At 38.6% G+C, this 27,030-nt stretch overlaps 1 protein-coding gene and 1 non-coding gene across 2 annotated transcripts; both read right to left on the bottom strand.

Moving 5' to 3' along the window:
• FBXO33 (F-box protein 33) lies at nucleotides 1-26,741 on the bottom strand. Its single transcript, XM_037056397.1, has 4 exons — nucleotides 26,107-26,741; nucleotides 5,129-5,239; nucleotides 3,913-4,598; nucleotides 1-2,038 (listed from the first exon to the last, which is right to left on the bottom strand). The coding sequence occupies exons 1-4, from the start codon at nucleotides 26,715-26,717 to the stop codon at nucleotides 1,767-1,769; spliced, it is 1,680 nt and encodes a 559-aa protein (XP_036912292.1). The 5' UTR covers nucleotides 26,718-26,741; the 3' UTR covers nucleotides 1-1,766.
• On the bottom strand, nucleotides 10,741-10,985 carry LOC118993953 (small Cajal body-specific RNA 6). The gene has a single exon (XR_005067973.1).
• Nucleotides 26,742-27,030: the final 289 nt, after the last annotated feature.

Here is a 27,030-nt window from a genome sequence, read left to right as displayed (position 1 = left end):
TCACTTTTTAATGCTTTATTCATTGATTAAAAGAATATACATTTAACATAAACCATACAACATCAGTCATCAGGTCAAACATTCAGCTGGTTTCCTTACAGTTTCTGTCAGGAGTTATTTTATCTGATCACATTTATAAGATAAAATCTCACCACATCTGGCATTTACACACACTGTGCCAGTGGATTCACACTACTGATGTACATATAAAATCCGCATGGTATGTGCCCACTGGAGACAAAACAGTGCACACCTGTCAAAAGGTCATTTTAATATAAGATGGTAAAACCATTTGTAAAACACATATAAACTTTTTCCATAAATAGAATCATATCTGGACATCTGTTGCATAAATTGTGTTTCCAAAGCTTACAATAGAGCAGCCAGGTCTCAGCACTGCTGGGCACCCACGTTGGCTACTTTATTATTGCAGACTGTCCTTTAACATTAAATGCACAACATTCGTACCACTTAAAACTGGGGTCAGGTGGAAGTCTCACAGAGACCACGTCTGTACCGCGGTTGCCCTGAAACAGTTAAATCGGCTTTTAAAGCCTCTCAGATATAACAAGGTTTTAAAACATACTTCATGGAATGTTCTTCATGTATCATAGCAGCTCATACCTGTGATAGAACAAGCTTTCAGTTTTTCCTTTCTTCCTTTACATTCACTATTCACAGTGAAACAGGTGCATGGTTTTTTTTTTCTTTTTTCTTTTTTGTTTTGTTTTTCAGAGTTCTGAGGTTGCTGACTGAGCCACAGCACAGCTGTGTACCACAGGTCGAAATTCGACCTTAAATATTACAATCTAGCAGTATCTGGCTGGCCAGAGTGGGCCGGCCCCTGCCAGCATGTGGGCACTTCTTCAGTTAAGTCTATTCTTTGGCAGCTGACACGCGTGCTGACAGAGAAAAATCCAGTGACTTGTTGCTAGGGATTTCACGACTAATGTTTGTAAGCATGTGTGTTTTATAATTCTGTTTTTTGATTTTCTTTAGGAGGTTTTACCCTGGAATATAGTTTCTTTCTTCCTCCACTACTTGAAATCTGGGCTTAAAAGCTAACTTAAATGTGTAATATAATTGATAAATAAAATCATGTCATATATAGTTTTTAAAAATCCAACAATTTGAGTATGTTGTTTATGTAAATGCATTTAAAAAAAGGATTAAGCAATGTTCTAACCTAGTACTGTACAAAATTCAGAATGGTAATTGGTGATATCAATTTTATATATGTAATGAAAGTTAAAGTCTTGGTTTTTCTGTTAAGGATAAATCATTTGGGACATTATCCTCCCTTCCATTTCAAATAAAAATTAATGAAATGCTATTACAATACATGAATGCAGTGCATTGCATACAAATCTACCAGGCTATGGATATATTTCTATATATGTATAAAAATATTTTGGCTCCTGAGTTCTGAACTCTGACACACAAAGAATAAAAACATCAAAAAGGCAGAGTAACTCAGTGAAAAACAAAGTTAGCCAGCAACCTCAGAAAACCTTCGGTTGTATATTCTTAAGGTTTGTTAACAAGTTCATTAACCGTGAAAGCCCTATACATAGTCACTTTGAACTTCTAAACCAATACCCGAGTACGTTCTTTGATCAAGAAGTAGAATATACATATATAACTCTATGAAGCTAATACTGATTAAACACAGCACAAAGGGATTAATTCATACTACTGAAAAAAAAAACATAATGGGACCCTACTTGCATATGTAACCACAGGAATTGTACATTTAAAAAAAAAAGCTAAATGTCTTCGCTGAAGCTTTGCATCTCTCTGTAAAAATGACGATTTGGTTCAGTGAAGACACTGAGTGATTCGATGTCCATGACTGCATGCCAAGGTTGGCCCAAGCCCAGGGATACCTGCTCAATAAGGTTATGCACTGGATCCACATCCTGGTCGGCAAGTTCACCTTGGTCAAAATCAATGCTTTCTTCAGTGACTTCAAGTACTTTCAGATCAGAGCCACGAAGACGAGCAATGGCAATGAGATTGTGTGCCCACACTGTGTAACCTTAAAAACAAGCAAAACACAAGCACTGTAATTTCCTTGCATTTTATTTTGTCTATATAAGTTAGTCTTTTCCACAAATTTGTATCTCACTTACTACTTTGGTTCTTTTCTTTTAAAAATATACTGAGATTCAGTATATTTTTTATACTGAAAATATACTGGCTGGTGTGGCTCAGTGGACTGAGCATGGGCCTGCGACCCAAAGGATCATGGTTTGGTTCCCAGTCAGGGCACATACCTGGGTTGCAGGCCAGCTCCCAGCAGGGAATGCACGAGAGGCAACCATACATTGATATTTCTCTCCCTGTCTCCTTCCCTTCCCCTCTAAAGATAAATAAATAAAATCTTAAATAGAAGTAAAAATATACTGAGATTCGAGAAGGAAGTATGATTAGCCAGAAAAAGAAAAATGACAGGTTTGATATTATCTCCAAGAACATTATTGTGGGTGGTGAAATGGAAGGTGCTATAATCCTATTCTCATACCACCGCATTTAGTAAAACCAAATATATTTAAAATATAATTTTATAGCTTTGGATAGTAATATATCACTAAGAACAAATTCTATATTTCAAAAGTATGTATTCATTAATAATACATAAATTGATATTTCTCATTAATGAAAAAATCATTCATAGTCGAAAGTGACAAAGTCATAATTTAAACTTTAAAAGATAAATTGTTCATTGTCAGTAGCAGATATATAAAGTATAAAACAGTCAGGGGAATAATATATACTAATTTCAGAATAATTACCTCTGGGAAGGAATAAAAGGAGAATGGATGGAGGGGCTTTAGCTGTCTCTAACAGCTTCTTATTTCTTAAAAGAAAAAACTTTTAAAAGGGGTTAATTTAACTTTTGAATAACCTGACATTTCTTTATCTGATACAAAATCATCATTTATTACCTTCAACATTGGTCTAGTCTTTGCTACCTCTGCTGGCTGATTAAATTACAAAACAAAACTTGAAAAGCAAGTCACAAATACAGGCTAAAAAAATAATTTCAAAAACAATGAAACAGAGCTAATAAAGAGAGCTTAAGATGTTCATAGAGACTTCCTAATTTGTATTCTGTAAAAAAGGGAGTATCAAAAAAAGGGAGTAAAATATTCCTCCAACTTGTCAGAATAGAAACTCTCTCCCCCAAGCTCAAATTAAGATGAAAGTCCCCAGTATGAAATAAGAACACACCTAATCAATGGAACCACCATTAGAAAAAAAAAGTCATATAAATTCATGTTAATACCTAGAATCTAAAAGGCAATGGGCATGAAAGAAATCACACTTTCTCTTCCATGTTATTCTTTGAAAGATTTGTGATTAGAGGAAATATTTCTACTGCAGGTAAATACATATGTTTTCTCAGAAAAATTAACTTCAAATGCCATTTTTATAAAATACTATCAATTACATGGTAGAAGAAAAATGTAACAGGGAACTTGGAGCAGAACTTAGGGCAGAGATGTGATTTTTCCATTTGTTGGTATATTTTATAACCTTACAAAGTAGAAAAATCTGCATATCAATTCATTATAAGATCTTTTAAAATTCTCACGGGAGAACATGCTTATTGATTTTAGAGATAAGGGAAGGGAGGGAGACAGGGAGAGGAGCATCAATGTGAAAGAGAAACATCCATTGGTTGCCTCCTGGATGCACTGGACCAGACCTAACCTGCAACCTAGGCATTTTCATTGATCACGAATTGAACCCGTGACCTTTTGGTTTGTGGAAACGATGCTCCTAGCAACACTGGCCAAGACTGTTATAAGATTTTAATACTATAAATGCCAGTGCTATCTTTTTATTAGCACAGAACATTTTAGATGTAAGATTAATATCAAATTATAGTGAACAAAAATCGCCTACCATGAATTGCCAAAAGAGAGAGCTTTGTGCACCTCCACGCTAGTAAAACCAATGGATCTTCGTTTCGGTTGTCACTAAGATCTGGAAATCCAGAAGTGTCGATCACATCATTCATTAATATAAAATGAGTGAGGAACTTGTCATACTGTCTAGATATGAGATCAACAATAGCTCCTGAAACACAAGTGATGTAGCTGTCAAAATGAATCCTCTCTAGTGGTATACTGGGCTTCAGAATCTTCAACATATCTTCACCCTTGATATCAAAAGCCATTATATAGACCCGAAGGCTGGTGCTCTTTCGTGACAAGGCTTTCCAGTGCTCATCATTTGGCATGTTGTCCAGAGACTTGTGCATCACGGAAACATTGTGGACCAGGAGAGACAGTCGCTGCAAAGGCACATGGTTGCTATCGGTTAAGACTCTTGCCATCTCAGCTGTAAAGTCGCAGAAATCCAGGGCAAGTGAGCACAGATTCACAAATCGCTCTAGTTCCACTGCGGTGATAAGAGTGCTGTTACCAGGAATATTGTTATCCAGTAAACTCAGGTGCTCCATAGTGTTGGCAATAGAGTTTGAGAGAGATGACAGTGATGTTGGGGTTACTATTTCCAGCATAAACCCACAGGACAGCCATTTCAATTGCCTACTATTACTCAGTATTTCTTCAAACAGCTGCTGAATTCTGTAAGGAAAACACATGCCACAATGATCCCCTTAACACTGAGCTCTAATCTTTTAAACTGTCTTTTGAAAATAGGCAGTAAAATGGCATGCAATGTTGAGTTTCATTTTCTCTCAGTTAGTTTCAATCCAACCCACAAATATTATCATAAATACCATTAAAATTCTCATTAAAATATTATGAATAAGATGTATTAAACTTACAGATCTGTTAAACATATAAAGATATGTTCAAGGAAAGCAGCACTTTAGACCAGTATGGCAGAAGACTGGTGACATACAACTTATATTATAGCAAAAGCAAGTAGGTAAGTTGTATAAAACATTAATTAACCAGAAAGTTCTTTGATTTGTCTTAAAATTTATGACATGAAATGGCATATAATGATCACTGTGTTTTATAGTTAAGACATTTCCAGGACATGTTCTTTTTAGCAAAATAATCATTACTCTTCTGGTGGTATCTTATAATTTCTCAAAAAAGTAAAATTATTATTATATAAGCCCCTTTCCTCTAACTATATAACTTACTGCTTAATTTTTTTGCCATCAGGGTCCACCTTGCTGAGGTATGTATTTGACAAGTTTCCTTGCTGTTGTAGAACGCTTATGTCTCCAAAAAGGCTAAACTTCTGGAGGTTCCTATAAAAAAAATTTAAATGATTGTCTAAGTGATTCATATATAAAAATATAAATTTTAAAAAGTACTCAGAATGAATATTCTAGGAAAGTTTCTACCTCATAACTCACTCAGAATCCAATTAAGTACTTACAGATTGCTTTTTACATACAATGAAAAGCAATATGATACAGTACAAACAGCATGAGCTCTATAGAATGAGGACTGGGCTATAGCATTAGTTCAGGAACTCAATATTTTAATGACCATGGACAAGTCTCTTAATGTCCCTGCAACTCAATTATTTTCCAGTATTATTATCATCTACCTAAAAAGGCTGAGATGAATAGACAACAAAATGACATATGAAAGAACTGTATAATCTATAAGTTTTATATAGATGCTAACTATAATCTAAAATTTTCCCAAACCAGTAAACATCTTTAATGGTCAAAGGGTAGGGCACTGCCCTGAAGATATCTTCTCAGTAAGAAATACTGTTTGACTAAAATCTAGAGAACCTTCCCAGTTCTATGATCAAAAGTATAGCTTATGATCAAGAGAGATAAAAAACTATGTAAAAAATCTTTGTTTTAGATAATTTTAGCTACAAAACATATACTTTTCTAATAGTAAAATTCTAAACAAAGTAGGAGAAAATAACTGAATACAAATTCTTGGTGTAAATGCCAATAATAACCAACTGGAGAATCCACTTATAATAAAGTTAATAAGAAACATAATAGTCCACTAGAGTGATAAAAAATCTAAGTAAATGAAAAATAACATTTGAATAGTATGTCTCGTTTTTCCAAATGAATAACCTTAGTTTCACTAAAAAACCTGATGATTCTAAAATTTAACTTGAAGAATAATCATGAAGATAGTCAAATTAAGATGTAGAGAAGGCAATTCCATGTGTGGAGCAAGCAGTTATCTGGATGATAACTTCAGTCATGGATGGGAGCAACAGGGCTTAGGGTAAGAGTATAAATGAGAAGAATAGCAGGCAAAAAGTTAAGTTGTGAGGAACTTCAACAATTAAATTAGAGAAAGATGAGGCTGCAAAGGGGAGGTCAGAAGTTGGAGAAAAATCAGGAGTGTGGAAATCAGAGACCAAGGGAAAACTTTTTACAAAGAATAAAGTGACAAACAGCAGTGTCAAATACTGCCTTGAGGTCTTACAAGTACTAACAGGTCCTTTTGGCTTAACAACATGGTGATCAGAATGGAAGTCATTTTATGTGGTATGATGATAAAAGATCAGATTGGATGTAAGGAAAGAGAGATCATGAATATAGACAAATCTTTTAGAAAATTGCTGTGAAACAGAGAAATCGAAGGCACTTCTCAATAGACCAAAATAATCTGCAGAGATATCATTATATACTAAAACATCACATGAAGGTAAAACTGATATGAAAGTGATCTAATTTCTGAGGGATAAGACTTTCTAAGCTTAGAAATAATAGAATGAATTAGAGAAATATTTTAACATATAAAAATGAAACAATTTATATTTAGACAATTTATATATAGACAAAACCTATGAAACAACTGTTTCAAACACTGGACAATAAACAATATAGGACTGATCCCTGGAAGGGGTAAAAATGAGATGAGAACTATCCTTGTTTCAGATAACAACCTGTGATACAGTTTCCTGTATCGCAGCATGGGAAAACCCAAACAGACTCTAGCAGTCTCCCTAAGTTGAGAAGAAAGATTTGGGGAAGCCCAAAGTGGCTAGGATTTGGAGGACAGAGTACCAGAGATAAGGGAGTTGCACAGAGTGTCACCAATCTGCAGAGAGGACTGCCAAGACATTACCCAAGTCTTTGGTTGAGTAATGATCTGCAAATATGTGGGGTAAAAACCACACAAGGCTGGAGAAAGTACTACTGGAAAGTAGTAGAGCACACACAGTGGTGGGAAGTTTATGTTTCCACCAGCAAAAGCTAATAGATACTGCAGTACAGGGGTATTGGGTAGGGCTATCAGAAAAGCCATGCCTTAGCAGTGATTCATTAGCCCTAGATAAAGGATATTTTGGATCTCCCCTGACACACCTTAAAAGCAAAGTTCAAAAGGATGAAATTGATTTCACATAAATTAACTATGTGTCAGATTAAAACCCAACACTCTTGAAAGGAATAAATATAATCAAAGAACTCAGGACTCAACAATGCAAAGAGTAACAATGTCTGGCATCCAATCAAAATAATCAGACATAAAGACAAAGGAAAAATTACAACTAGGAAAAAATTAATCAAGAGACATACCCAGAAATGAGAGGTGAAGAAATTAGCAGACAAGAAACATAAACCAACTATTAAAAATTTACTCCAGCCTTGGCTGTTGTAGCTCAGTGGATTGAGCTTGGGCCTGCGAACCACATGATCACGGTTCGATTCCCAGTCAGGGCACACGCCTGGGTTGCAGGCCAGTTCCCAGCAGGGGACTCAGGAGAGGCAACCATACATTGATATTTCTCTCCTCTGTCCTTCCTTTCCACTCTGAAGATAAATAAATAAAATCTTAATGATCTTTAGTTGCCAATTATTTAATCATTTACACAAAAATTGTAAGAAATCTAAAAAAATCTACTAGAACTCATAACTTAGTTTATTAGTAAGGTCAAAACATAAAAATCAATTCTCTTTTATAAACCAGCAATGAACATCTGAAAATTGAAATGTGAAAAAATTGTACTAGTTACAGTTGCATCAAAATATGAAATATTTAGGAATTAATCTTATAAAATTACACTGAAAATTATATAACATTGTTCAGAGAAATCAAATACCTAACAAATGGAGAAATATACTACATTTGTTTATTGGAAGACTATTAACATGTTGGAATATTATTAACATGTTGGTTCTCCCCAAATTATCAATAGACTCGACACAATCCTGATCAAAATCTAGCAGGCTGTTTCAAAAAGCAAATAAATCAGAATCACCAAAACAACTTTGAAAGGAACAAAGTTAGATTGCATACACTATAGGAATTCAAGACTCTTCCTTAACCAATAGATCACAGACATGGTGGTATTGGCTTAAGCATAGATGTAGTGATCAATGGAACTGAACAGAGACACCAGACTAGATCCATTCATATATGTCACTGTATCCACATGTTTAAACTTGAAATGGATCATATGCGTAAGCCTGACAGCTAAAACTATAATACTGCTTAAGAAAATACAGGAGAAAAATCTTGTGACTTTGGATTAAGCAAATATTTTTTAGATAAGACACAAAAAACACAAATATTAAAGAAAAAAGTTGATTAATGAAAAGATGTTCATCCTGGTTACCAGGGAAATGAAAATGAAAACCTCAATAAGGTACCACTCACACACGAGAATTTCTAAAGTTAAAAAGTCTGATAATACTAAGTGTTATAAAGTATATAGAGCAATTACTTTACATGTTGCTGGGAATACTTATAATAAAGTACAGACTTTGAAACCATTAAGTAGTGTTTTCACAGTGGTTTCTTTCACTTAGTAATACGTATTTAAGTTTCTTCCTTTTATGGTCTAATGTTTTTTTTTTTTTTTTTTTTTGCCTACTGCTGACTCTTGGCAACCTCTGAACTTTTAACTTTTTCCATAGTTTTATGTTTTCTAGTATGTTATATAGTTGGATTCATATGGTATTTATCTATTTCAGATTGGCTACTTTGCCTTAGTAATTACTTTCAAGTTTTTTCCATGTCTTTACCTGGCTTGATAACTCACTTAAAAAAAAACAACCCATTGAATAATGTTCCACATCTGGTTGTTTATTTATTTATCCATTCACCTACTGAAAGCATCTTGGTTGTTTCCGATTTTGTCAGTTAAGGATAAAATTGCTATAAACATTTTTGTGCAAGGTTTTGTGTGAACAAAAAAGTTTTCAACTCTTTTGGGTAAATACCAAAGGAGGAGTATTTTGGTATTATATAGGGTAGGTTTAATTTCATAAGCAACTGCCAAACTGTCTTACAAAATGACTGTATCATTTTGCATTCACACCATCCATGAATGAGAGCTCCTGTTGTTCTGTATCTTTGTCAGCATTTGGTGCTATCAGTGCTCCAGATTTTGGCCACAGAATTGTAGTGTTGTCTAACTGTTGTTTTTATTTGCATTTCTCTGATATGCATATTTGCCACCTATATACCTTCTCTGATGACAATACATAGATGTCTGTCAAGGTCTCTGGCCCACTTTTTAGTAGTTGTTTGCTTCCTTATTGCTGAATTTCTGACTTTTCATATATTTTCCTTAATGGTCCTTTATGAGATATGTCCTTTGCAAACATGTTCTCCCAGTGTGTGGCTTCTCTTTTTATTTCTTGACAGTGTCTTTCACCAAGCTGAAAATATTAATTTTAATGAAGTCTGGCTTATCAATTCTCTTCATGGATTGTGCCTTTGGTCTTGTATCTAAAAAGTCATCACCAAACCCCAGACACTCTCAATTTTCTCCTGTTATCTTCTAGGAGTTTTATAGTTTTGTGTCTTACATTTAGGTCTGTGATCGGATTTGGGGTAATTTTTGTGAAGCATATAAGGTCTGTGTCTACTGGATGTCCTACTGTCCCAACATTGTTTGTTGTAAAGACTCTTTCTCCATTGTTTTGCCTTTGTTACTTTGTCAAAGATCAGTTGATTATATTTACGTGGGTCTATTTCTGGGTTATTCTGTTCTACCTATTTGTCTATTCTTTCACCACAACCACACTGTCTTGATTACTGTGGCTTTGTAGTAAGTCTTGAAGTCAGGTAGTCTCAGTTCTAGGTCTTAGTTGTCCTCCTTCAATAGTGTCGGCTGTTCTGGGTCTTTTGCTTCCTCCTTATAAACTTTAGAATCAGTTGTCATATACGCATATGTGTAGGTATAATAACATATCCTTTAAATTTTTTTCTTTACTGTGCTTACACATACAACCCATTTCTATCAGTAGCACTTTTCTTTACAAATGATTTTCAGCATAGGTCAGGGGAAGAGGGGGAGTTGTGCTTCCTGATTGAAATTTACTGTCTTACAGGGAACACAGAAATGAAATAAATGCAATGGGTTTAAGATGGGGAGAGGGGGTTAACTAGACTTACTGTGGTCAGTTTACAACACGTACAAGTATCAAATCATTATGTTGTACACAAGAAACTATAATTTTATATGTCAAATGTAATTTTATATATCAATTATAATTCAATTTAAAAAACCACAAAAAACTTCAAAAACAAAAAGAAATGATGGGGGGGACTGATATGTTTTTTTAAAAGATTTTATTTATTTTTAGAGAGAAGGGAGAGGAGGAAGAAAGAAGGGGAGAAAAACATGGATCTATGAGAGAAACACAGATCAGCTGCCTCTTGCACATGCCAGGACTGAGGACCTGACCCGCAACCCAGACATGTGCCCTAACCAGGAATCAGATCTGCGACTGCTCCCTTTGCAGGATGCTGCTAAACCAACTGAGCCATGCGAGTCAGGGCAGAGAAATTGCCCCCTCCCCCAAGCAAAGGTCTCAGTGTGAAAGTCAGATCAGAACCAGATACCACCTTCCCACAATCACATCCCTTCACAGACTGGCTGTGGGATGCCAACCACATGTCCTCCTTGAGCTCGCCAAGGAGCACAGACCTGGGGCATCACTGCGTTAGCCACCCTTGTGCCCATCAGAGCCCTGGTGGGGCCAGATTGAAGTGAGGCGGCTGGGTGAGAGATTTTTTTAAAAGCAAATTCCATGTTTAATTACTCTGATGGCCAGGATATAAATACGTATTTTTTAAATGAGTAAATTACATATACTCTGAGTTTGTAGGAGGCTTAAAATGTTCAACAAACTGAATGTCCAAATCAGGGTGTAAAAAAATCATTTATTTTAAATAGTGTATAACCAATATACGAAGTCTGTCCAGAAAGTATTCAACCATGTAATATAAAACAGAAGCATTTGTTGAAGAAGATAAAAGATACAAGAAAAATTGTACATAGGACAATGACGCCTCAGCCCCCTGCAAAGTAAGCACCTTGGGACCTCACAGTTCTCCCAATAGCCATCAGCTGCCCCATTGTATTTTCCAGAATCTCATGGATGGTCTGAAATCTCTTTCCTTTCAAAGGTGATTTTAGTTTTGAGAAAAGCCAGGAGTCACAGGGCACCAAATTTGGGTTCTAGGGGAGCTGAGTCACTTGCATGATTTGAAGTTTCACCAAAAAACTTTGCACAAGATGTGATGCATGAGTGGGCATGTTGTTGTGATGAAGCTGCCAATCATTGATAGCTATGGCCTTCTGAATCTGAATAGTTTCTGTGGAGGAATGTTTCGGCTTAATGCAAACTTTGATGCAGATTCATTGCTCTACTCGTTCATTTTGAATGCAATGGCCACACAGTACACATGCTCATCAGCTATATCTACCTCCCCCTCTGACAAGTACAGTGAAGTTGCCATTGCTCACACATGTGCATTCCAGTCCATTTTCCTTGGCTGGTAGGTTACATAAGTGTTGTGCAAACTGTACTCGTTACAGTAACAAAGGCTGTACTTGTTCCGGAGGGACCTCATGTATTACCATGATATAATTTTTAAATGACTTCATTTTTTAAATATATTTTATTGATTATACCATTACAGTTGTTCTATTCCCCCCCTTCATTCCCCTCCACCCGCACACTCCCTCCCCCACCATTCTCCCCCCGAGTTTATAACCACGTGTCTCAAGTTCTTTAGATTCTATATTTCCCCCACTATTCTCGCCCTCCCCCTATTTTCTACCTACCATCTATGCTATTTTCTGTGCCTTCTCCCCCCTTCTCCTCCCCCCACCCCCGTTTCTAACCCTCCATGTGTTCTTCATTTCTATGGTTCCACTCCTGATCTAGCTGTCTTCTTGGTTTGCTTTTGTTTTAGGTGTGGTTGTTAATAACTGTGTGTTTGCTGTCCTTTCACTGTTAATATTTTTCATCTTCTTTTTCTTATATAAGTCCCTTTAGCATTTCATATAATAAGGGCTTGGTGATGATGAACTCCTTGAACTTGACCTTATCTGAGAAGCACTTTATCTGTCCTTCCATTCTAAATGAAAGTTTTGCTGGATAAAGCAATCTTGGCTGCGGGTCTTTGGATTTCATGACTTGGAATACTTCTTTCCAGCCCCTTCTTGCCTGGAAGGTCTCTTTTGAGAAATCCGCTGACAGTCTGATGGGTACTCCTTTGTAGGTGACTGTCCCCTTATCCCTTGCTGCTTCTAGGACTCTCTCCTTCATTTTGGTCTTGGCTAATGTGATTATGATGTGCCTTGGTGTGTTCCTCCTTGGGTCCAACTTCTTTGGGACCCTGTGAGCTTCCTGGATTTCCTGGAAGTCTATTTCCTTTGCCAGACTGGGGAAGTTCTCCTTTATTATTTGTTCAAATACGTTTTCCACTTGTGGCTGTTTCTTTCCCCCTTCTGGTACCCCTATAATCCGGATGTTGGAACGTTTAAAGATGCCCTGGAGGTTCCTAAGCCTCTCCTCATTGTTTTGAATTCTCATTTCTTCATTCCTTTCTGGTCGGATGTTTCATTCTTCCTTCTGGTCCATTCCATTGATTTGAGTCCCAGTTTCCTTTCCATCGCTATTGGTTTCCTGGACATCTCCCTTCATTTCAATTAGTTTAGCCTTCATATGTTCCTCTAATTTGTGACTATAATCTACCAATTCTGTGAGCATCCTGATAAATAGTGTCTTGAATTGTGCTTCTGAGAGGCTGGCAATTTCTTGGTCGCTTAGAGTTATTGGCTCTGGGACTTTGAGTTCTTCTTGCACCATCTTTTGGGCTGTTCGTGCCTGTTCCATAGCAAGATCAGAGCCCTAAAGTGTTCACTAGAACAGGGCAACTATGTCGCTGGGTTGTGACGTTGTATGTGGGGGCGGGGTCAAAGAGGGACAATGGCTTCCCGTCTGCCGCCTGCTGCCGTGGCCCCCACCGGCACCGCAGCCACCACCGTCACCAGGCCCACGCATTTTGTTCCACTGCATGCGAGTGTGCCACTGCTGTCAGCCCTCCACCACTGGGTTCGCCCCCTAGGGCCTGCGTGGTCCGTCTGACTGTGCGCGAATGTGCGACCTTGGTCAGTCTGCCCCACACCCCGACTGGTTCCGGGCTGCCTGTGCGCCTAGGTCGGGGGATCTGTCCTGCCCGACCCAGTTCCGCTGCTGGCTCCGCCTCTCTTACCGTCCTGTTGAACGGTTCGTAGTTGTCGGACTTCCATATAATTCCATTTTCTGGTCTTTGGGTGTATCCTAGTTCTCCAAATCTTTGTTGTGTTCAAACTTGGTTGTGCAAGAAGGCACAGTGTTTCCACCTATGCCTCCATCTTGGCGGAAGTCCATGACTTCATTTTTTTAAAGAATAGTTTTAGGTTTACAACAAAATCAAGAGGAAATATTTATCCCTACCTTCACATGCATATCCTCCTCCGACCATTATCAACATTACTCACCAGAATGACACATTTTTTCCAAGGATGAACCCACATTAACAGGCAGATCATAATCATCCAAAGTCCACAGTTCACCTTAGAGTTCACTCCTGGTGTTTTACATTCTATGGGTATGGGCCAATATATATTGACATGTGCTCATAATTATACCATACAGCTTTTCACTGCCCTAAAAGTCCTCTGTGCTCTGCTTATTCAGATCTCTCTCTTTCCCACTCCTGGGAACCACTTATTTTTTTTTACTGTCTCCATAGTTTTGCTTCCTAGATTCTCATATAATAATAATTATTCAGTGTATAGCCTTTTCAGATTGTCTTCTTTCAGCTAGAAATATGTATTTAAGGTTTCTTCATGTTGTTTTATGGCTTGGTTTCTTTTAAGCACCGAATAGTAATTTCACTGTCTGAATGTACCAAGGTTAATGTATATATTCATCTATTAAAGGACATCTTGGTTGGTTCCAATTCTGGCAATTATTAATAAAGCTGCTATAAATGTCCACATGCAGGATTTTGTTACGATCTATGTGTTTAACTCCTTTCAAACACCAGGGAGCACAATTGCTGGACTGTATCATAAATACATGTTTAGTTTTACAAGAAAGTGCTAAACCATATTTCAAAGTGACCGCGCCATTTTGCATTCCTTCTATATTTTGGCAGCATTTGATGTTGGCAGTGTTCTGGATTTTGACCTTTCTAATAGGTGAATAGTGCATGGTAGAATTTTTGATAGTGTGAAAAAATGTACAAGACATATTAAAGGAAAACCACTCTTAATTATTCCAATTTTGTAGAAAGATGTATTACATTTTACCAGCTACTGCCTCAGATGAATTTTTTACTTTTACTTATCTTTCTAATATTCTATTTTTACAAATGCACACTATGGAGGAATTCAGAAAAGAAGTTTAAATTACCCTTACATAGCTTTTCCACCTGTATAAAAAATTAATTTACATGAAAATCATTTTTTTAAAGGTTTTATATACATTTTTATCACTAGAACTTTTTTTATATATATATTTTATTTATTTATCTTTAGAGGGGAAGGAAAGGAGAGAGGGAGAGAAATATCAATGTATGGTTGCCTCTGCCGAGGACACACAATGTATCGTGTGTCCCCTGCCGGGAACTGGCCTGCAATCCAGGCATGTGCCCTGACTGGGAATTGAACCGCGATCCTCTGGTTCGCAGGCCCGTGCTCAATCCACTGAGTACACCAGCCAGGGCTTTGAAAATCATTTTTAAAATTAAAAGCCTGCATTATTAAAATTTAGCAAGTTAATATAAGGAGGCTCCCTATGAGATTTCTGTTTTAGTTCCACCTATACAATATTTTTAAATGTCCCAGCAATATTAGACATGCCACTCAAGGGCAATTTAACAAAATTTTTTTTATTTGCAGCAATAAAATGGTAATAATCTTGTTACAGTATAACCAATAATGCATATAAAAACTTTCTTTACAGAGGCATCACTGATATACTTTTGAAGCTGAAATAATTTGTGGAATCATCTAATTTATTTATTTATTTATTTATTTTTAAGATTTTATTTATTTTTAGACAGAGGGAAAGAGTGGGAGAAGAGAGGGACAGAAACATCAATGTGTGGTTGCCTGTCATGAGCCCTTTCACTGGGGTCCTGGCCTGCAATCCAGCCATGTGCCCTGACTGGGAATCAAATGAGCAACCCTTTGGTTCACAGGCTGACGCTCAGTCCACTGAGCTACACCAGCCAGTGCTTAATTCCTTTGTCTTTATAGATGGAGGAAACTGAAGTGACTTGTGTAAGACTGCACTACTAGTTAGGGCAGAATAAGGTAGAGAACCTGTGTTCTGACTACTACTTAGTTCATATTGTTTCTTATAATTAAACCCTGTCCTTGAGTACAGTGGTCTTACTCAAAGGTATTAGAAAAATTACCCTGTTTTTTTTGTGCGTGTGTGTCTCAGTGGATTGAGTGCTGACCTGCAAACTAAAAGGTCGCTGGTTCAGTTCCCAGTCAGGGCACATGCCTGAGTTGCAGGCCAGGTGTCCCCATGGATGGTGTACAAGAGGCAACCATGCACTGATGTTTCTCTCCCTCTCTTTCTCCTTCCCTTCCCCTCTCTCTAAAAATAAGTAAATAAAATCTTTTAAAAAAGGGGAATTTTTTAGAAAAATTGTTAAGCGGCATATTTTAGAGTAGTATATAAGAGATATTTGTGGAAAATTTTTAGGTACTAACTTTTCCATTCAAAGTGAAATTTTATTTATTGAGTCACATAGAAAATAACAACTCACTTTAAAACACACACACACACATACACACACACAAACACTGGCAACTCAAGGGCAACTTTCATATATATCGGGTTAAAATTAGATTATAGATCATATGGTGAAAGCAAGGAGACTGTATATAGCCCCCAGGTGGCTTGTTATTGTCTCAGATGATAAAAAAGAGACTGAAAAGAACATCGAGGTAATAGTACTAGCATAGAACCCACTGAACCATGGCAATACACAGATGTTTCACTTATAACAGTAACATGGGAATCGCACCACATAATCCTTTTATTTAAAGATGAAATCTGTGACCTTAGTTTTATTTATTTAGTTTATACATTCATTCATTTATTGTCGAACCAAGTGAACTAATGAAGCAAACAGGGTTCTTTCCTGTACATGCAAGTGTTCAAAAAGCATATAACTAAAACACGCTGGGAGAATGTCACAGTTGGTTAGACAACATTTCTTTCATTTTAATTCTTCAAATTAACTTAGCTCTGTCCCTATGGTACTATTAATCATATATAACCATAAGATAGCCAGAAGAGAATGAATTCTGAAAATCCTAAAATGTGTTCGATGATCAGTCTTTCTAAAACATGTAAAATTGCCAGAAGAGAATGAATTCTCAACTTAATTGCATTTTTCTTTAATTCTATTTTAAAAAGTCATCAATTCTAGATACGGAGCTAAATCAGATCATTATGTACTTATAACTTAGAAACTTAGCCGAGAGGCTGCTTTCCTACTCTTTGCTTATTCAATTACTAAAATATGCATTGTGTGCCAATGATGTGAAAAGTTAATGTTGGTTACATTTCAAGTGTAAATGAGTTTAGAATCTTCGAGTAGAAATAAAGTTCTTTTAAAAGACTCAATTTTTAAAAAATCAGGTGATGTGCAATTTGTCTCTCACTTATAAGGGGAATCTAATGAACAAAATAAACTGAGCAAAACAGAACCAGAGACATGGAAACATAGAACAGACTAACGGCTGCCAGAGGAGAGGGAAAGGGGATAATGGTGGAAAGAATCAAAGAACATGTGGTGGAAAGAATCAAAGAATCAAAGATAATGGGGGAAGGAATCAAAGAACATGTATGAATAACCCACAGACATGAACAATGTGGTGGGAATTGAATGGGTGGGTAATGGGCTGGTGGAAGAAGGCAAAGGGGAAAGTTGGGGCAACTATAATAGAATAAATAAGAATAAAAAATATAAGAATAAAACTGTGTTTCATGTAAAAAAAATCAGGTGATACTAAGTAATTATTGGTAACTTTATTAAGTATATTAATGGCACTGTGGTTATACATAAAAATGTCCATAATTTTCAGTTTATACTAAAGTTAAGTAGTGTAAAACGACACAAATATCTTAGATTGGCTTTAAAATATTTCAGTAAAGATAAAAATATGGAAAAATTCTTAAACTGTTGAAACTGGGCAATAGGTTCATTGTGTCTAGTTTTTGTGCATGTTTGAAAATTTTACTTAAAAATTAGAAAACAAGGCAGTCAGTTCTCTAATTACGTAACTGGCAAATTCATTTAACTACTCTGTGCCTCAGTTTCACCATCCATAAAATAATACTGCCTAGATTATACAGTTGTTGAAAACTGCTGTTTCTCCATGAAAACTAGCTTAGGATGTTAAAAACCTGTCCAGAACATGCCTACTCAACTCTATTCAACTGGAACTAGGAATAGGCCTTACCCAGTTCCATAACCCTGGTGGTGGCTCTAATAGGACTTTTTGTGGAGAGGGGGTGTGGCTTGAGAAAGTGGGTCTAAGCTACAGAAGATCTAAATCTTTTACCTTTCTTCTCTCCCTTGATTCTAAATTGTCCGTTTGAGATTTCTAAGAGTGAATCTTTTGAAGTTACTAAAAACATCTAACAAAAAAGGTTAAAATGTACCTTAACTTTGTCCTCTGTTTCCTTCCTTTTCTTGTCCACTTAAGAAAGGTAATAGAAGGGTACAGATTTTGAGTGGGTAGAACAGGTTTTCCTGGGCTTAGTGCTATAGGTGATGACACCAGTGATATGGGGGTAAAGGGAAGGAAAGTCTTTGTGCAGAGTACCATCTGCTTTTTCCTTTCTACTTAGCTCCATCATCTTGAACCCACAGCTCATACTATGTCCAGACTTAGGCAAATTCCAAGTAGTAAATTTTTTTAAATTTTATTTATTTTATCTTTAGAGAGAGGGGATGACAGGAAGAAAGAGAGGGAAACATCGATGTGTGGTTGCCTCTTGCACATCCCTAAATGGGAACCGGGCCTGCAACTCAGGCATGTGCCCTGAGAATCGGGACTGAGAACCCAGGCATGTGCCTGGGAATTGAACCGGTGACACTTCGGTTCACAGGCCGGCACTCAATCCATTGAGCCACACCAGCTAGCGTCCAAGTAGTAATGGTTTTACACGAAGGAAGAAAATGAAAGAAGAGAAAACAGAGAAAAGAAAATTACGAGTGACTGCAGTAAGGAAAACTGGGAAGTTTCTGGGAGCAGTTCAAAAGACTAATTTAAATTTATTCAGGCCTGTGTGAATCGGGCCTTGCTTGAAAGTTACTTGGTGGCAGAGGAGCAAATACCAAAGATAAGCCATATTTTCAGAAAATAAACTATGTCTCAATCCTAGGTATTTAGTTTTTTAAGGAGAAACACACCCATTTATTCCACTACCATCTCAGAATTGCAGTCAAAGTCAAATCCCAGAGGCTACCCAAAAAGATTTTTAAAAATAAGATTTACATATAAAATTGCTATTTAAAATACTATTAAAAGATAACTTTAACAGTGTTAAGAACAAGAAAACTGAGTGAGTCTTAAAAGATAAATAGTAAAAAATGTTCGATTCTTCCTTTTTCAAAAATCCATATCCAATCAGCATGTCCTCTTGGCTCTACTTGTAAGATACATTTCAAATACATCCATGTTTCTTCATCTCAACTGTCCTCATCACCTCTTGTTTAGATCATTGCAACAGCTTTCCAAGTAATCTCCTGTTGGGAACCGCCCTACCTGGTTTCAGAAGCTGTGACTCTCCCCTGCACCCTGCCGCCCCCACCCGCACCCGCCATGGCTAAGGCTGAGTGAAAAAGCCTTGGGACCATAAGTCACTAAGGAGACAAAGCTTATCTCCCTGGCAGGAGCATCACCTCTGTCCACTTTACTTCACCCTGCCTGGACCCCAGTGCATGACCTGTTAGCCAATGATGGGTAAGCTTCCTCAAGACAGGTATGACCTAAGACATGCATGGTCACAAGGAGGCCCTCAGGGAAGGACTTGGGGGTTTATGGAGAAAGGGGGTGATGGACTCTTGTCCCCTAGCTTTGACATAGCCTGAGTCCTCATTCTGTCTGCAAGAAATCTCCTAATCTCTTGGCTGCCTTACTTCCACTGCCTGTCTTAAGCCTGAAACAATGCTGGAGGTGGGTGCCCTGTGCTGGAAAGGGCAGGTTCCCTAAGGCAATCAGGCCTAAGAAAGAATGCATAAAATCCTACAAAACCCATTTTGCTAATACCCTCAATTTAAATGTTAAGGGTCCAAGCATGAAGTGAGTTTGTTCCCTAAAGTTTTATGGCCCTTTAGCTATCTGACCCTGACTCAAAATAAGCCCTCAGAGTTCTCTGAATGTTATCTATTGTTTGATCATTACTACCTGACAATGATTGATGAACTTTACCTATACACCCTGTATTCCTATGCAGACAGACACAATAAAAGCCCATTGAGGAAAAGGCTCCTGGCCTTTCTCCTTTGAGAGATCGCCCACATTTCTTCCCCAAGCAGATCATGTCTTGGTAGGCTTATTCTCATTCATGGTGAATGGGGGGGGGGGGGGAGGATCTGTGGGCAAAGCCCCACCCCCAATCTCCCTGCTTCCTTTCTTATGTCTTCTCATAATTCATTAATTTCACAGTAACCAGAGTGACTGTTTTAAAATGCAAATTAGATCACATAACTCCTTTCTTAACAATTTTTCAAACAGATTTTAATCTTCCTGAGATTTCCGGCTGAGATGGAGGTGTAGGTAGATACACTGTGCCTCCTCGCACAACCAAAAGCAGGACAATAGTAAATTTAAAAACAAAAAATAACCAGAACTGCCAGAAAATTGAACTGTATGGAAGTCTGACAACCGAGGAGTAAAGAAAGAATCATTTATCCAGACTTATAGGAGGAATGGAGACGGGCAGCCAGGGTGGACAGGACTCCTGGCAAGGGGGCAGCTGGAGGACTTTGGTGGGTGAGGTGGCAGCTGGCAAACTGGGCAGTCCCACATTTGTGTGCAGATATACCGGGAGGAACAACTAGGGAGCAGAGACAGACTATACAACCCAGGGTTTCAGCACAGGGAAATAAAGTCTCAAAACCCTCTGACTGAAAAAACCTGTGGGGGTTGGGCGGTGGGAGAAACTCCCAGCCCCACAGGAGAGTTCGCTGGAGTGACCCACAGGGTCCTACAACATACACAAAACCACCCACTTGGGAATCAGCACCAGAAGGGCCCAATTTGCTTGTGGGTAGCAGAGGAAGTGACTGAAAGCCAGCAAAGAATGAGAAAGCTGCACTGTTCCCTCTTTGACCCTTACCCTACAGCCAGCCATGTTGCCCCGCCCTGGCAAACACCTAAGGTTCCGCCCCTCATTACATAACAGGTGTACCTAGACAAAGAAGTTATGGCCCAAATGAAAGAACAAATCAAAGCTCCAGAGAAAAACAACTAAGCAACCAAGAGAGAGCAAAGCTATCAGATGCACAGTTCAAAACACTGGTAATCAGGATGCTCACAGAAATGGTTGAGTATGGTTGCATAACAGAGAAAGAAGACTATGCAAAATGAAATAAAGGAAAATGTACAGGGAACCAACAGTGAAGGGAAGGAATCTGGAACACAAACCAACACGCTGGAGAAGAAGGAAGACATAAACATTCAACAAGAACAGAATGAAGAAACAAGAATTCAAAAAATGAGGAGAGGCTTAGGAACCTCTGAGACAACTTTAAACATTCCAATAGCTGAATCATAGGGGTGTCAGTGGGAGGAGGAGAGGAGCAAGAAACTGAAAACTTATTTGAAAAAATAGTGAAGGAGAAGTTCCCTAATCTGGCAAAGGAAATAGACTTCCAGGAAGTCCAGGAAGCTCAGAGAGTCCCAAGGAAGCACACACCAAGGCACATCATAATCATATTATCCCAGATTACAGATAATCTTAAAAGCAGTATGAGAAAAGGAGACAATTACCTTCAAAGGAGTTCCCATAAGACTATCAGCCGATTTCTCAAAAGAAACCTTGTGGGCAAGAAGGGGCAGGAAAGAAGTACTCAAAGTTATGAAAGGGGAGGACTTACATCCAAGATCACTCTATCCAGCAAAGATACTATTTAGGATGGAAGGGCAGATAAAGTGCTTCCCAGATAAGGTAAAGTTAAAGGAGTTCCTCATCACCAATCCCTTATTATATGAAATGTTAAAGGAAATGTCTAAGAAAAAGATGATGGTCAAAAATATGAACAGTAAAATGACAACAAACTCATTACTACCAACAACTGAAACTAAAAAACAAAAACAGAATAAGCAAACAACTTAGAACAGGAACAGAATCACAGAAATGGAGATCATACGGAGGGTTAGCAGTGGGGAGGGGGAGGAGGAGAGGGAAGAGTAGGAGAAATGGTACAGGGACTAAGAAATATACCTAGTAGGGAGAGCACAAAATAGACAGGGGAACATTAAGAACAGTATGTGAAATGGAGAAGCCAAAGAACTTATATGACCCATGGACATGAACTCGGGTAGGGGAATGCTGGTGGGGGGTTGCAGAGCAGAGGGCAATAAAGGGGAGAAAAATAATGGGACAACTGTAATAGCATAATCAATAAAATATATTAAAAAAACAAATTTTCAATTGATTAATTCCTCTATTCTTACAATATAGTTGAAATACCACTCCAGAGCCCACACAACCTAACCCATTCCTCTCAGAGTTCATCATGACACCACTTTTACCCTTATTCTTATGGTACTTTCCTACTGCTCCAACAGGCCAAAAGTTTTGTCTGGCCTAAGGCCTGGGTTTTTAACATTGTTTTCTGCCGGGAATGTAATTTGCTTCAGATCTTGTCATTCATGTTGCAGCTTAAAGAGGTTTTTTCTTACCACTTATCTAATGTTGCAACCTAGTTACTATTACATAGTCCTTTTGTATTTTCAGATTTTATTTTCACAATTGAAATAAATGTTCTTTCATTTGTTTACTTGTTTCTGTCAGCCTTTCCCCTCTAAAATATTGATTATTTTTTTTAAGATTTTATTTATTTATCTTTAGAGAAGAAGGGAAGGAGAGAAAGAGAGAAATATCAATGTATGGTTGCCTCTCATGTGTCCCCTGCTGGGAACTGGCCTGCAACTCAGGCTTGTGCCCTGACTGGGAATTGAACCGCGATTGTGTGGTTCACAGGCTCGTCGTGCTCAATCCACTGAGCTATGCCAGCCAGGGCTAAAATATTGATTCTATGGGAATGAGGAGCTTCACTGCTTGGCACATAGTTCTCAAAATTTGGAGGAAAAAACCAGATTTTTTTAGGACTGTTATCTTGGGTCCTATATAAACTTAGGTGAACTCTTCCAAGCCTGCTTCAGAATTAAAACATAAAAATGGAAATAATTTAATCATCACTCAAAAGCTGCTAGAAAGCTTCATTTAATACAGAAAAAATATTTTACTTTGACAACCTTTTATTGAATTTTACTTATCCTTCAATTATCAGTTATTTTTAATTAAATATATTGGGGTGACAGTGGTTAATAAATTATATAGGTTTCAGTTGTACAATTCTATAATACATCATTTGTGTGGTGTATGTGTTCACCACCCCCATAACATTTATTAATCTTTGTAAGAATGTATACATGGACTAGATAGAGCCCTAAGTCCTCTCAGCAGCCCTCCCGGTTGTTAGTTTCTTTAGCATATTAGAGTCTCATCCCTTGTCAATGACCTTGAAACTATCCCTATGGAACCACTTTAATTTGTCAATTTTAAGGTAAGGTATATGCTGGATATGCATCATCTCATCTCTCTTCTCTATAGGCAACTACCTCTTGGTACTACAGACTGGTCAGAGTCCCAATATATATTTATATATTTATTAATATATTTATTCTGTAAATGTGCTTCTTTAAATAAATAATAAAAGTAAGCTCTAAACTATGAACAGCTATTCTTACATGTATTTTTTACAATATGACAGGAAATAATAAGGCTGAGGGCTGTTGGCAGTAGTAAACCTTCAAGGCATTTCCTACCATCTTAGATAGTAATATGAAATGTTCAAGAAATTTTAACCTATTTTAAAATGTATGTTTAAATCAGCTTATCAGTTCTTGGGTCTTGGTAGACTGATGTTGAGAAAACTATATAAAGGTTAAGACTCTCCTTAAGTCCGTATGCCAAGACCAAATCACCAAGACCAAATCAATGAATTCTTAATAGACCTACTTCTACTACTTAGAGGGCATATAAGCTGGCATAATTATGAAATGGTCAATCTACACACATCTATAGAGTTGTAAGGCAGAATTTTAAAAAGAAAGTCAATCTCATATAAAAAATCTTTCTCACCTGCCCCAGTATTCATCTTTAAAAAAACTGGACTGCCCCCAATATAGCATTTCACCCCCCAAAAGATTATGTAAAAATACTTATATAGCCCAGAAAATAAACCAGATGATGAAATGTACTTATGCCTACTGTTTAACTATTTTTAAAATATTTTATTTTGTTTTTAGAGAGAGGGAAGGAGAAAGAGAGGGAGAGAAACATCGATGTGAGAGAGAATCAGTTGAGCCTTGCATGCACCCAACTGGGGACCTGGCCTGCAACCCAGGCATGTACTCTGACAGGGAATTGAACCCATGACCTTTTTGGTTTGCAGGCCGGTGCTCAACACTAAGCTACACCAGCCAGGGCTGTTTTAAGTATTTTTAAAGACTGAGCTATTAGCTACTGTCAAAAATCTTACTGTCCAGGAGCTCTCACTTTTCCTAAGAAGTCTGAAATATAGTATTTCAGTAGGTAGCACTCAACAACCAGATTGAATCCTAAAAACACATACCTAAAGTTGTTGTTTTGAACTTCTGTGTACAATTTCTTGCAGGACAATTGCAGGAAATTTAGCCTACTTAACTTATAGTCAAATGAGTACATTCTGTATTTCTCTTTTTACTGTTCATCAAGATGGCTGGTATCCTAGCAGTGAAGAAGGGGAGCTCTGAAACCTGGAGGACTGTACTTCATCCTTTGAGAGGCATTTCTGCACCTCCTCAATCCTCATCAGTTGTTCCTAATACCTAAGGTACCAGTAAGGTGGCTATAGTCACTCTGAAATTACATGTGCATATGAAACCCAGAGTCGAGCAAAACAAAACGTCACATATCCTTTCAGAACACTACACTTGAGAAGTTCCCACATTTCCAGGTGTTTCAGTTCTATTCTCTGGGGGCCTGAAAATAACTGGAACACAACAAAGTAAGAGTGTGAGTAGTATGTATTATATAAAAAAATTCAGCACAGCCTGGAAGCATAAAGCTTGTAACCTGATAGGTTTCATATCCTCTTCTTCTACTTATAAAATGGCAGAACTCATAAAACAAAATCACTGTAAATTTAACTCAGAAATATACAGAAAACTGTCAAATGTTCTTCTTACTACTCATTAAATTTTATATTTTTAGAAAACCAAAAGTGGTAAATGAAGTTGGTGTGGGTCTTTATTGAACTTCAGTCTGTAGTTTTTAGTGATTCACCAGAGGACCCAAAGAGCCTTCACCAGAGGACCCAAAGAGCCTTCACCAGAGGACCCAAAGAAAAACTTGTGTTTAAAATATTTTCAAATTTGTTAAAATTTAAAGAAAACTAGTCTGTCTCATCTATATTTTTAACATTCATATTAACTTCCGATATTTCTATAGTATCTCAAGACATTCTCAAAAATAAAGGTGAGATTAACTTATTTCTAAACATTAACTCACAGGGTCATTGAAAGGATGACTTAGATAGTGAATGTCAAAATACTTAGGAACTGCTCAGCTGTTATTGCTATGTACACTGCTCTTTTTGACCTTTTGAACGTTCTTCCAATTCATTAATTGTAACGTTAGTTAGAATAGAAAACCAAAAGTGATGGGATACAAAAAATCAAAAGTGATGGGATTTTGGAGAGAGCAATAGATAATAGAAATAAGGGAGATATTTATTAGGATAACCGGTTAGAACATAGAACCTAAGAAATTATTCCCAGAAATAGAGTCAAGTCCTGAGGCAAAATGAGCATAGTTAAGAGTGCTTACCCTTTGCAGACACAGGCCAATTCACCCAACACATGCAACCACCACGCTGAACTGTGATAACAGGTGAATCATTGGGAACAAGTTGGGTCTGGAGGTGTACGGGGAAGAACTTCCAACCCTGATGATCAGACTCTTCTCCGACCCCTACGTTTAACAAGCACTTCTCCTACTCTTTGTGCTTGGCTCAGTTAATCAAAACTGTTCCTGATAAGAAAAGGGCTGTTAAGGAGCTCTTTTAGGGAGTCTTGTAATTATGACACCACTAACATATCAACATATAACATATAACATAACATATCCCCTGTCTCCCTCGCCACGATCTATTTATTTTGAATGGGCAGGTTCAGAGTCAGAAAACCTAAGTTATGTTTTTATTTCTCCCAAGACTCACAGGCCTCACCCTCTAAGCTAAAACTCTCCCCTCTGTAAAATGAATATTGACGGCGCCTGTCAGCTCCATCGCAACGCCACCGAGAGGATGAATGAGACATTGTCTGGAAGGCGCCAGGAGGGATGTCTGATAAACACCAAATGCATCACAGTTTATAAAGTAGTACGGTGAGTCCCGTTATGCCCTTCCGCCTCAATGAAATCGCCCAGTTATAACTGACACCCCTCACCCACTGAAGAAAGCTTCGAAGCGGGCCGGGAATATCCTTGCTCAATCTATTTCGGGGTGAGAGGCAGGAGAGACTCTGAGCCCCGCGGAAGGGAACGGAGGGAAAGGAGGGTGGGTGGACGGGTTACGACGAGCCTACCTGTTGTTCCGAATGCTGACCAGCACGCACAGCACCAGCTCCAAGTAGGTGCGCAGCACTTCCAGCCACCGGTTTGAGAGCTGCAGGGCCTCGACTTCCTCCCCGCCAGTCCCAGTGTCCGCGCCTCCTCCGTCGCCCGGGCCGCCGCCTCCGCTCAGGTAATTCTCAGCGGCGAACTCAACGCGCAGCTCTCGCACGAACCAGCCGCACTTGCGCATGAGGAATTCGAGCCGAGGCTGCTCCGTGGGTGAGACCCGGAGGCAGATGCGGAGCTGGGGCCAGAGAGCCGGGTAGAAGAGGCACTCGCGCCAGTGCGAGCAGGAGGCCGAGGCCCGCAGCCGGTCGGGCGCGGGAAGGAAGGAGAAGATGTGCACGATCAGCTCGCTAGGCAGCGACGCGGCCCCAGCCGCCTGCCCGCACAGAGCCATCCGGCCACGCCGATGGCTGCCGGTCCCCGGTCGCCCCCGCAGACTCCGGAGCAGCCCCCGCAGCCGTTGCAGCTGCTGCAGCCGCAGCCACTGCCGCCGCCGCCACCGCGCCGCCCGGGCGGCCCCGGCTCGAGTTCGAGCTCCCGGCAGTCGGGGCTGCGGCACTGACAAGAACAACAACATCAATGACAAGGAAGAAGGGGGCGGAACCGTCGTGGGTCTCGGCAGAACCAAGTGCGGCACAAGTTGCGGAGAGGGGGAGAAGCCTCTGTGGGGGCGGTCCCCAGATAACTAGCTTCTGGCCTCTCAAACTCTACTCTCGCGTCTCCGAGACTTGCACACGCAGTAACTTCAAAACCGTCATCTGTGATGTTTAAGGGCGCGGAAGCAGCAAGATTTATTGTAACAAAGCGGCGGCCCTCCCCACGCCTGGAGCCGGAGGCAGCGCAGTGGTAGAAGCTTAGTTTGACGTCGCCCGTGGTGGGAGGGACTCAGC

Source organism: Sturnira hondurensis, unplaced genomic scaffold (genome assembly GCF_014824575.4).
Source record: "Sturnira hondurensis isolate 20B ecotype Veracruz unplaced genomic scaffold, ASM1482457v3 Scaffold0008948, whole genome shotgun sequence".
Taxonomy (NCBI): domain Eukaryota; kingdom Metazoa; phylum Chordata; class Mammalia; order Chiroptera; family Phyllostomidae; genus Sturnira; species Sturnira hondurensis.
Note: the sequence above shows the minus strand (reverse complement) of the source record. Positions and strands in the feature narration are given on the sequence as shown.

Excerpts from the sequence above, each read along its gene's own strand:
- FBXO33 (XM_037056397.1), bottom strand. The coding sequence starts at position 26,717 with ATGTTGTTGTTCTTGTCAGTGCCGCAGCCCCGACTGCCGGGAGCTCGA. Across the intron at positions 5,240-26,106 it reads GTCAGCATTCGGAACAACAG|GAACCTCCAGAAGTTTAGCC; the intron begins GTAGGCTCGTCG and ends TTTTTTTTATAG. Across the intron at positions 2,039-3,912 it reads CTCTCTTTTGGCAATTCATG|GTTACACAGTGTGGGCACAC; the intron begins GTAGGCGATTTT and ends CTTGTTTTTAAG.